General features: G+C 50.4%; 1 protein-coding gene across 4 annotated transcripts in view; it reads left to right on the top strand.

Annotated features, from left to right (window-relative positions):
- The window catches only part of larp1 (La ribonucleoprotein 1, translational regulator), a 25,123-nt gene extending 16,943 nt beyond the window's left edge, over positions 1-8,180 (top strand). For 3 of the 4 annotated variants that reach the window (XM_084683624.1, XM_084683622.1, XM_084683625.1), the window contains 12 exons: positions 123-267; positions 393-621; positions 1,451-1,623; positions 1,953-2,384; positions 4,016-4,139; positions 4,309-4,514; positions 4,772-4,878; positions 5,075-5,232; positions 5,544-5,688; positions 5,965-6,074; positions 6,313-6,455; positions 7,889-8,180. In XM_084683624.1, the coding sequence (XP_084539750.1) occupies positions 123-267; positions 393-621; positions 1,451-1,623; positions 1,953-2,384; positions 4,016-4,139; positions 4,309-4,514; positions 4,772-4,878; positions 5,075-5,232; positions 5,544-5,688; positions 5,965-6,074; positions 6,313-6,455; positions 7,889-8,074 (2,158 nt within the window). In that variant the 3' untranslated portion in view covers positions 8,075-8,180. The remainder of the gene's footprint in view (positions 1-122; positions 268-392; positions 622-1,450; positions 1,624-1,952; positions 2,385-4,015; positions 4,140-4,308; positions 4,515-4,771; positions 4,879-5,074; positions 5,233-5,543; positions 5,689-5,964; positions 6,075-6,312; positions 6,456-7,888) is intronic. The other variant, XM_084683623.1, reaches the window with a different exon arrangement.
- The last annotated feature ends 3,647 nt before the right edge of the window (positions 8,181-11,827 follow it).

Genomic DNA, 11,827 nt, shown 5'->3' with positions numbered 1-11,827 from the left:
ATAGCAGTTGAACTGAGTTCTGTAGCCTAAGCCCCTTCATTGAAGTGCTGGTTGTCCAATTCCAAACATGAACTTGTATTGTGTGTTCCTCTCCCCTCCACCCTCTCCTCCACCCCCCGTAGCGAGTACTACTTCAGCCTGGACAACCTGGAGCGAGACTTCTTCCTGCGGAGGAAGATGGATGCGGAGGGCTTCCTGCCCGTGGCTCTGGTGGCCAGCTTCCACAGGGTGCAGGCCCTCACCACCGACGTCAGCCTCATCCTGGAGGTACGGCCGCGTGGTGCTGAGGCCGCAGGGAGGGCCCAGTTAGAGTCTGGGGGCTCGGAGCGAGGCTGGGCCTCACGCTGAGGGCTATTCTGAACGTTCTCTCTCCTCCTCCTCTCCCTCTCCAGGCCCTGAATGGCAGTAAGGAGGTGGAGATCATCGACATGAAGATCCGTCGCAGGGTGGAGCCGGAGAAATGGCCGCTTCCGGGCCTCACCATGGGCGACCACGCGGGCCTCACCATGGGCCTCGACCACGCGGGCCTCGCCATGGGCCTTGACCACGCGCAGACTGACTTCTCACAGCTCATCAACTGCCCCGAGTTCATCCCACGCCAGACGGTCGACACACACTCAGGTACCAGACAGACAGACAGGTACCAGACAGACAGACAGGTACCAGACAGACAGACAGACAGGTACCAGACAGACAGACAGACAGGTACCAGACAGACAGACAGGTACCGGACAGACAGACAGGTACCGGACAGACAGACAGGTACCGGACAGACAGACAGGTACCGGACAGACAGACAGGTACCGGACAGACAGACAGGTACCGGACAGACAGACAGGTACCGGACAGACAGACGGGTAGCAGACAGACGGGTAGCAGACAGACGGGTAGCAGACAGACGGGTAGCAGACAGACGGGTAGCAGACAGACGGGTAGCAGACAGACGGGTAGCAGACAGACGGGTAGCAGACAGACGGGTAGCAGACAGACGGGTAGCAGACAGACGGGTAGCAGACAGACGGGTAGCAGACAGACGGGTAGCAGACAGACGGGTAGCAGACAGACGGGTAGCAGACAGACGGGTAGCAGACAGACGGGTAGCAGACAGACGGGTAGCAGACAGACAGACAGACAGGTAGCAGACAGACAGACAGACAGGTAGCAGACAGACAGACAGACAGGTAGCAGACAGACAGACAGACAGGTAGCAGACAGACAGACAGACAGGTAGCAGACAGGTAGCAGACAGACAGGTAGCAGACAGGTAGCAGACAGACAGGTAGCAGACAGGTAGCAGACAGACAGGTAGCAGACAGGTAGCAGACAGACAGGCAGACAGGTAGCAGACAGGTAGCAGACAGACAGGTAGCAGACAGACAGGTAGCAGACAGACAGGTACAGTAGAAGGTCAGTGTTATAGGTTTGTGACCCTGCTGGTCTAACCCCCCAGGCTCCGCCCCGGGGTCGCCCAGGGCGTCGGCCCCCTTGCAGCCGCGCGCTGCCGAGGACTGCAGCAACCTTAAGAGCATGCCCAAGGGCCTGTCGGCCAGCCTGCCCGACCTGGACTCAGAGTCCTGGATCGAGGTGAAAAAGAGGCCCCGCCCCTCCCCGGCCAGGCCTAAGGTGAGACCCTTCACCAGCTCACCCTCATCCTGGCCCCCCTTCATTCATCTCCACACTTTCATCCAGAAAGGACGTTCATTGGTTTGTGTTGATCCTAGCCGGCTGTGTGGGAATGTTTATCTTGTGAGCCCTCAGTTGCTATGGGGCGTGTGTACTGTGTGTACTGTGTGTGTGTGTGTGTACTGTGTGTGTGTGTGTGTGTGTGTGGTCTCCCAGCCTGTACATAGCAGTCCCATACACACCTGTCTGCCATCTCTTCACCTCCTTGTCTCCCACCCATCCTCTCCTCCATCCTCTCCTCCTACTCGGCGGGGGCGTCGACTTACTAGACCCCCTCGTTGCTGCAGAGGGAAGAAGCGCGTTCCCCCGCGTCCAGCCAATCAGGGCTCAGCGCCACCCCCGGAGCCTCAGCCGCCGCCGCTGCCGCTCCGGCCAATCGGGAGGACGCGGAGGAGCCGGAGGAGCTGGACTTCATGTTCGACGAGGAGATGGAGCAGATCGACGGGCGGCGGAACACCTTCACCGATTGGTCGGACGAGGACTCGGACTGTGAGATCAACGACCACGACGTGAACAAGATCCTGATCGTGACGCAGACCCCGCCGTATCTACGGAAGCACCCGGGCGGCGACCGCACCGGCCAGCACACCTCGCGCTCCAAGCTGACCAACGAGCTGGTGAAGGTCATCAACGACGGGCTGTTTTACTACGAGTCGGATCTCTGGGACGACACGTACGAGCCCGAGTACGCCACTATCAAGGTGGGACCACACACACACGCTCACACACACGCTCACACACACACAAGCTCACACTAGGGCTGCAACTAACGATTTTTCCGATTAATCGATGAATTGGATAAAAAAAAACTAAAGCATTTATTTCTAACCCTTTATTCAAAAACAGAACTGAAAATTCACAGTGCAAAAAATCTTCAGAATATGCACAAACAAAGTTAAGATTAGCGTGGATTTAATGCTATATTCAGAGATGAGCAATTTATTTGAGTTTTATTAAAAACTTTATTGAAAATTGAAAGGTTGTGGAAGTAGGCCAGACTTTATTAGAATAATCTGGTGCATATTTGAGATTTTTTGACACCATTTTGAAAAAGGGGGGGGGGGGGGGCAGGGAGTGGGTGAGATACAGGTTGGTTAGGAAGGTGGATGAACAAGGTTCTCTGTATCCAACCTAAAAATGTTTTACGTTTTCAGCTTGTTGGCTCTGTTAGTGACGAGCAAACCAGAGAACTCACACACTCCTTAGTTACGTGTGTGTGTGTGTGTGTGTGTGTGTGTGTGTGTGTGTGTGTGTGTGTGTGTGTGTGTGTGTGTCAGTCCAAAGAGTTATAGGTTCTTGCGCTTAGAAACAATTCGGAACACAATTCTGATATATAACTTAGGTGGGCTATTCTGACAGGTTCCAGGTTGTGTGTGTGTGTGTGTGTGTGTGTGTGTCAGAGAAGGGGACTATGGCGTTTCTGGATTAGGCACACCACAGAATGGTCCATGCAGGTTTGTTTGCGTGGCGTCCATTGTGGCCCCCCCCCCCCCATTGTCCAGTTTCACGTGCCGCGCTGGTCCAGGGCTGTGTGGAACACCGGGGCTTGTTTATAAAGAGGGCCAGGCCCCCCCGGGCCAGCCCTGGGCAGGCAGGCAGGCAGGCGACTGGGGCCGCGGAGCAGCATGGATTATCACAAGGCTAGGATCACTTGGGTCAAGATGGAGGACGACGTGAGTGTCTCTCCTCCGCGTGAGCGACCTTGGGGACGGAAGGGGGAGGGGGGACTTGAGGACAGTGGGCAGGGCACTCGTGTGGAATTCATGGTTATTATTATTATTTTATTTTTTTGTGTGTGTGTGATTTTGAAGTGTTGCTGTTTAGATCTTTTTACAGTTTTTTCCCCTACTGGTAGCATCTGTGTGTGTATCCCTGTCTGTAAAGATCTGTAGGAGTTGTCTTAGCTTGGCTGGTTGCTGTGATGGTTGGCGCGGTTGATGAGAGATGTGATGACATCTTTTAACTGGTTTAAGAGGCTGTTTGCCTGTGGTAGTGAGGTGTGTGTGTGTGTGTGTGTGTGAATGTAAAGGTTAATAAGCCAACTGTGGTGGCCGCGTTTTGTTCAGTCACAACACTTGGACGTTTGAAGCCACTCTTTCACAAGAAGACATGAAACATTTCAGAATTGTCCTGTTTGTTGATGTCAACAATGAAGGAGTTTGGGGGAGAGGGGCTTTTGGAACGTTCTAGAGTCTTTTCTGCGTGTTGTTACCAAACGAAGGAATCTATTACTGGACACAGATCATGTTTTGAGAATTGATTCCAATCTGAGTTGAAGCTAGGTTTCATCCAGTGTTATAGTCGTTTATTGAGACCGTGTGTGTATTTGCAGCAAGAGGTGGAGAACTTCAAGAAGGTTCATTTGATCAGCAGAGAGCAGTTTGACTGTCTGACCCCTGAACCCCCGGTCGACCCTAACCAGGAAGTTCCTCCAGGGCCGCCCAAACCACAGCAGAGTAAGCATACACACACACACACACACACACACACACACACACACACACACACACACACACACACACACACACACACACACACACACACACACACACACACACCACCCGTGAATGTGACGTTAGAAGGTATTGGCTCTCTGGAGGCTAACGTGTGTGTGTGTGTGTCCAGTTCCCACTGACGCTCTGGCTAACAAGCTGTTTGGCGCACCGGAGCCCTCCACCATGGCCCGCTCTCTCCCCACCACCGTGCCCGACTCGCCCAACTACCGCAGCGCCCGCACCCCTCGCACGCCCCGCACGCCTCACCGCAAGGACTCGGCCGTGACGCCGCGCTTCTACCCCGTGGTGAAGGAGAGCCGGCCGGTCGACGCCAAGGTAAAGATGGAAGTGTTTTATACTTTTATTTTGGGTTTTTATTTCAGTTAGCCTTTTTACTATTATTATTTAGTATTTCCTCATTCCCTGAGGATAGGGGAGGAGAGAGAAACGTGTAGCTGTGTGTAGAAGCATGATCTCCATCACCCCCACCCCCCCTAAGGAGTCCCTCTGACCAGTCTCCTCCCCCTCCCTCCCCCTCCCTCCCCCTCCCTCCCCCTCCCTCCCCCTCCCTCCCCCTCCCTCCCCCCCTCCAGACCCCCAGGAAGAGGAAGACCCGCCACAGCTCCAACCCCCCCCTGGAGTGTCATGTGGGCTGGGTCATGGACTCCCGAGAGCACCGCTCACGCACCGCCTCCGTCAGGTACGAGGTCGCCGTGACGACGACCGCGCCCCGAACCCCCTCCCTCAGGGGTGGGGGGGGGGTCATGTCTTGGAGCTACCTGGCTTTTATCTCATGCACTGCTCGATGAGGATTTCTTGAGGGGCTCTGGGAAAACGTGTTGGTCGATGGTGTTGTTGAGTCTCTCTCCTGCCCCCCCCCCTCCCCTCCCTCACAGCTCCAACGCCAGCCCCTCTGAGGGCACCCCCGCCCTGGGGAACTTCGGCTGCACTCCCCAGTCCCTCCCCAAGTTCCAGCACCCCTCCCACGAGCTGCTCAAGGAGAACGGCTTCACGCAACACGTTTATCACAAGTACCGCCGGCGCTGCCTAAACGGTACACACACACACACGCATGCATACACACACACACGCATGCATACACACACACACATTTGTAAACACACTCATAAGCACACACTGCGCCTGACAACACAGACCCCTCTAGTTAAACAGAGAACTCAGTCACACAATCGTTCTCAGTCACGCAACACTCCCAGGCAACACTCCCCTTTAACACAAATCCTCTCCACCCACCACTGACCTCCCTACATTGTCGCCCGTCACCCATTGACCCGACTATGTTGTCACAATGTCCTTCTGACCTCTTCCCCCCCCCCCCCCCCCACTCTCGTTGGCCAATCACAGAGCGCAAGCGGCTGGGCATCGGCCAATCGCAGGAGATGAACACGCTGTTCCGCTTCTGGTCGTTCTTCCTGCGGGATCACTTTAACAGGAAGATGTACGAGGAGTTCCGTCAGCTGGTGGTTGAGGACGGGAAGGAAGGTTACAGGTGAGGGAGGGGATAGAGGGGGAAGGAGGGTTACAGGTGAGGGAGGGGATAGAGGGGGAAGGAGGGTTACAGGTGAGGCAGGGGAGAGAGGGGGAAGGAGGGTTACAGGTGAGGGAGGGGAGAGGGGGAAGGAGGGTTACAGGTGAGGCAGGGGAGAGAGGGGGAGGGAGGGTTACAGGTGAGGGAGGAGAGGGAGGGAGGGAGGAAAGTTTGACATGAGGGAGAGGAGACGGAAGCAGATTTCCTCAGGTGACTAACTGTGTGTGTGTGTGTCAGGTATGGTCTCGAGTGCTTGTTCAGGTACTACAGCTACGGACTGGAGAGGAAGTTCAGACCGGACATCTTCAAGGACTTCCAGGAAGAGACCATGAAGGACTACGAAGCTGGTGAGATACAGTCCTCACACACACACGTTCACATTTAGAAGCTCTTATCCAGAGTAAGTGCATTCCCCCCGAGGCAAGTAGGGTAAAGTGCCTTTCCCAAGGACACAACGTCCTTTGGCACGGGCGGGAATCGATCCGGCAACCTTCTGATTACTAGCCCAATTCCCTAACCGCTCAGCCACCGGACTCACCTCTAAATCCATGTGTTACATACTGCATACTGTGTGCTGCTCCTTAGGCCAGCTGTACGGCCTGGAGAAGTTCTGGGCGTTCCTCAAGTACTCCAAGAACAAGAGCATGGAGATCGAGCCCAAGCTGCAGGAGCACCTCAGCAAATTCAGACGCCTCGAGGACTTCAGGATCGACGCCAGCAGAGACGACGTGAGTGGCGGCAGCGGCATCGCACACCAACACTAAGGAGTCTGATGTTCTACATTACGGAGAGAGGGGTGGTGTGATTGGATGAATGGGAAATGATTTGGAAATTGGAGAGACAAATAGATAGACATAATTTTTTTTGTTTACTCTATGCACTCCTTTAGGGGGAAATTGTTCCGATCGATTGCGATGATTTAAATGTTGCGGACACAGTAAAAAGCGTGTGGGGTGCTGAATAATGCTGAGTAGCATAAAGGACCCATGTTTACGAGAACGTGACAAATACAACCTTCTAGAAGGTGACGTGAGGTCACGTGTTACCAATCCATCCCAGGGTTTGTACAAGGTGCTTAAAGTGCTTGAAGTACTTGAATTTGACTTTTTGAATGGAAGTCCTAGAAAACCCTTTAAAACAGTCACATTAACGACGAGGTACTTGAGAAGTGCTTTAATTATTTAAAGACAATATATATGAATTTACAAAGTAATTTCACTGGTGAGGAGGTGAGGTGTTCTGGGCACGTCCCACTGGGAAGAGGCCCTGGGGAAGACCCAGGACACGCTGGAGGGACGATGTCTCTCGGCTGGCCTGGGAACGCCTCGGGGTCCCCCAGGAAGAGCTGGTGGAAGTGGCCGGGGAGAGGGAAGTCTGGGCCTCCCTGCTTAGGTTGATGCCCCCGTGATAAGCGGTAGATGACGACGACAACAGTAATTTTGAAATGTTGATAAAAAACGAAAAACAAATAGTATTTTCGCTCAAAATGAACACCTCAGTCCACCCCCCTCCTGCTAATTTAATTAAAGCACCATCAGTTTTTTATGGCATTCTTTAGTTTGCATCATAGCATATGATCATGTTCTCAATTAATTTAAGTGTTTTTCAATAACGATAAGAGCCAAAGTAAAAATCAATTTGGTTCTGAAGAAGCGCTGTCTGAAGCGGCATTCTTTGTACATACACCAGACTCAAACACTGAGAGAAAAGCCGCTTCTTCTCAGACAGTGGGCGCCAGTACTGTATTAATTTGGCCTACTTGAGGACGAAACAAAAAATTGTCAAAATGACCATTTTGGCGAGTATCCTCGTCAGCACTCTTAGTCTTAATTGAAGGTGAAGAGCTGGAAGAACTGGATTTGTGTCAGATCCGCGACACGTGCGTCAGGTCTTAGAGAGACAGCCGTCTACTAAACCCACTGCTGTCCGTCTCATTAATGTCAATCAAAGAACTAAAGAAGAGAAAATCACTTCCTGCTCTTGATTGAATAACATATGTAACTTTAATAAGGATTCATTTAAAGTAAATAAAGCATCTGTTTGATAAATGAGATCTGTGACGAAAAGAAAAGTCCTTGAAAGTACTGGAATCTCATTATACAGTATCTGTACGAACCCTGCCATCCTGACCTCTGACCTCTTGTCCTCTGACCCCCTCCAGCCCCCGATGGAGGACGGCGGCCGTAAGCGACACTCTTCCAGCGGGGACGGTCGTCGCCGCCACCCCTCCCAGGGCTCCAGCCGCCCCCACAGCCAGACGGGCCTCGCCCCCCTCGTCCCGCACGCCAGAGACGACGCCAAGCCCGGGGGCCCCAGAGCCAATCAGGACGCCAAGCCGCCAAAGTAAACCCCGCCCCACTACGCTGGGGGGGGGGGTGTCGTCCTGGACCTGGAGGATCGTCGACACGCTGTCTTCTGCTTCCCCCGTTTATCTCTGCCGCTGTGGGGGGAGGGAGGGGGAGGGGGGAGGGAGGGGGGGCTACGCAGCTGATTGGTTAGTTGGACGCCGTCGTGAGCGTACGGGGGAAAACTCACTTCCTGGCGACGGACGCAGCTCACGATTTTAGAAACCACGACGACGAAGCAAATCACGGCTCTTCCATTTTGATTCTTTTTTTTTTTTTTTTTTTTTTTTAAAGCAATGTTTTTCTTTTAGTGTGTATGAGTCCTGTGTAGGCAGACAGAAAGGGCTTGATGTGAATGGAATGATTGGAGCTGTTCCATGATGACAGTTTGTTCCATTTTTTTTTCCGCTGTGAAACCCTTGGCTTCTCTCCGCTGGTTACAATGTGGGGATGGGCATGTTTGACGTCTTTTATTTTTTGGATGTTTGATGGCAACTGCAAATCTTGTTCCCTCCCACCTCCACACGTGCCCCTTTCTCTCACCGGACCCTCCCATTCGATCAACAACATCCTGTTAGCTGAAGAAACATCTTTTTAACAATCTTTTTTTGGGGGGGGGCAGAATAGGACATTGTAAACCGATGCTTTGAGAAATTAACCTTAGACTGGTTTAGGGCTGCTAAACTTCCAGGAAGAAGAAAAAAATTAAGATAAAAAGAGAAAATAAAACCAAATGATCAAAGAGTAAACACATACAAAAAAAAAAAAAAAAAGCTGAAAATGAATTACTCCCTCAGCTACAAATTAAATTGAAAGTTGCCTTACTTTAATGGGTGCTCTGCTTGGCTTGTGCCCACCACCTTAATGTATATCGATTGTACAGCGTCGAAATTGTTAATATGCAACCACACCTACAGGACTGGGCCACATAGCCAACGGCCCCTCCACCCCCACGTTCCACAACCTAATCTGCCAAACCATTCCCCCCCCCCCCCCATCCTGAGCTGTCCTCCATGTGTCATAATGGTCTGTTACAGATCCCCCCCCCCCCCCCCCCCCCCCCGACCTGTGTGTAATGTTAGTTTTCGGGCAGGCTTCCCCCCCTCCTCCAGCCCGCACCTCGCCCCGTAAAGACAGCCTGCATCCATCCATCCGTTGTACTCATCCGACACCCACCCATCCATCCATCCGACTGGTCGCCGTGGCTACAGGACAGCGGTCTCCACCTCGTCCGGATTACTTGAAGAATCAGAGACTTATTACCGATGTTGGTGCAGTGCAGGTGCGAGGAGGAGGGGGTGTTGGGGTGGTGCCGGTTTCAACTAAACTGCCGCCCTGGCTGATATAGGACATCCCATCACTCACTCTCTGTCTCTCTCTCTCTCGCTCTCTTACTCGCACACCATTCTCACTAATGGAAGCGTTGTGAAGCGAGATCAGCTGAACGTGGACACTGTCTCTCTCAGAAACACACACACACACACACACTCTGCTTTGTGTCTTGCCTCTGAGAGAACACGCCTGTGCATCGCTCTCCTGGAGAAGGTCCCCTAGAGATGACCTTTGACCCCTCCCTCCAACAAGCCTGTTTTGTTCTGGATCCTTCCGAAGACTGGTCAGATGAATTCTACTAAGTTAGCGCTGTGGAAACCCTAATCCATATTCCACACCAATACTGATACAACAATATCAAAACATTAGACAAGTGATTTAGGGTTTTCTCTGTTAATGTAAATGTGAATCGTATCAGATGAAGAGAATCGATGCCATTTCCCAGCTACTGGTTTCATTGTTAATAGATCAGAGTATATAATTCGCCTTACTTGTGTACTACGTACAATATGTCTATTCTTTTTTTTTCTTTCTTTTATTAGTCTCTTTGACAAATTGTTGTTTTAATGCTTTTTAAAATTTCTTTGCTGTGTTTCTAGTGTTGCTTCAGGGGGTTTCTTCATTTCTTCATGCCGTATCGTTAAAACAGCAGGGGACTTTCAGCAACGCACATCTCTGGGGGGGGAAACTGAGACCACATGGCCTTCTTTCATTAAAAAAAAATAAGTTGAGAAGGACAATTTTAAGTGAGGAACGGAGGAGAAACATTTAAAATGTCACTGCAAATTGTACCCTTCTGTTCCTCACTCAAAATTGTCCTTTTCAACTTTTTGTTATATATGAAAAAGGGGCAGTGGTCAGTTTTTTTTGTTCACCTCCAGAGCTGTAGTATACAGTAAAGGGAAGAGGAGGGGGGAACAATTTGAGGGCGTAAACTGTCATTCAGTGCACCTACAAGACAACATTACAATCCTTGTTGATTAGCGGGATTTTTTTTTAAATCATTTTCTTTGTGAATTTTGTTTACAGATTGCGCAGCGTCGAGGCGGAGCGCCCGGTAGAGGCTCGCGCTCCTCCGCAGTCAAAACCGTCTTTGAATTGTATGATGAGCCAAAGTATTAGGTTGATGGTCGGTCACAGAGCATCACCTCCCTTTAAACATTTTAATACACGTTAAAAGAACTATAGTCCTTTTTCCCCCAAAAATTATTTTATATGAAAGAAAACCAAGTAAATCTTAATTGGCGACTTTCCAGACTGAAGTTGAAACACTGATGTTGTTCTTGCCGGAGGCGAAGAATACCGATTGGCTGATGGGTTCCCCCAACCCTGTGTTAGAACGTTCAGTTGTCTCGTCCTACTGTTCTCATCATTTGGTTCTGGTTCGTCTTTCGTTGTTCGAAGAGGAGAAAAACAACGGGAGTTTAGTGAGAAATAACTTTTTTTTTGTCTTTTTTTTTTTTGTCTTCTGGGCTCAACTCGAGGGATCTGCAGGTTCAATTGAAGATACTTCTATGATTTGATGATGAAAATTCCTCAGTTGTTTTCTCAAGGAATAAAAGACTTGGGGTGAAAAAAGAACAAAAACAAACTCCAGTTGTTACCCCGTGCTAGTGAATCAACGTTGAGACATTGTATGTGGTTATGGTCCTGGGTTGGGTTGGGGGAGGCGAAGTATCTTCCAGTCAGCTGTGTGTTCCCCCCCCCCCCTCCCTCCTTCCCTCTCTCCTCTTGTCTCCCATCCTCAGTGACTGTCATCTCTGCCCTCCTCCCCTTACTCATCCTGGAAAAGCGCTAGGGGTGAGGGTGTGGCCGGGGCACCAGCCAACTAGGTACAGACACTGTAGAGCTGCAGAGACACCACTGAACACTAGGGGGCGGTATGCCTGGTGGACTGCAGGTTCACAAGGACTGGGCCTGATGCTGAAGGAGGAAGAGGGGGAGGAGAGATGAAAGTTGGACAAACTGGGGATTTCAGATGTCAATATTCAGAGGATCTAAACAGCTATGGTATCTGGAGACTGAAAAAAAGGACATACAAATCCATAAAGCCATATAATAGCTGTTTATGAACCATTAAAATGTTAATAGTTCATCATCATAATACCCTAGGCTTGTCATGAGAGAAAAAAAAGATGAAAATTAAGAAAAAGGAACAAAAAAATATATAAAAATGGAAAAATGTAAAATACTTGAATGAGATGTATTATAACATTTAATATTCATAATATCTGCTTCGTAGGCTGATGTGATTCGCTATTAGTGTTATTTGTAATTTGTAGTAATTATGCTTTTCCTTAATAAAGAAAAAAAAATCACAAAACGGACAAAAAAAACCTTAAAAGACTAGTTGTTGTGTGGTTATTTCCTTCAGTTCATTTAGTTGTGGATTATGTTTGACGTGCTTTATTGGACAGTCAATA

Source organism: Hypomesus nipponensis, chromosome 20 (genome assembly GCF_054491055.1).
Source record: "Hypomesus nipponensis isolate SF chromosome 20, ASM5449105v1, whole genome shotgun sequence".
NCBI lineage: Eukaryota > Metazoa > Chordata > Actinopteri > Osmeriformes > Osmeridae > Hypomesus > Hypomesus nipponensis.
This window is presented reverse-complemented; position numbering and strand designations above follow the sequence as displayed.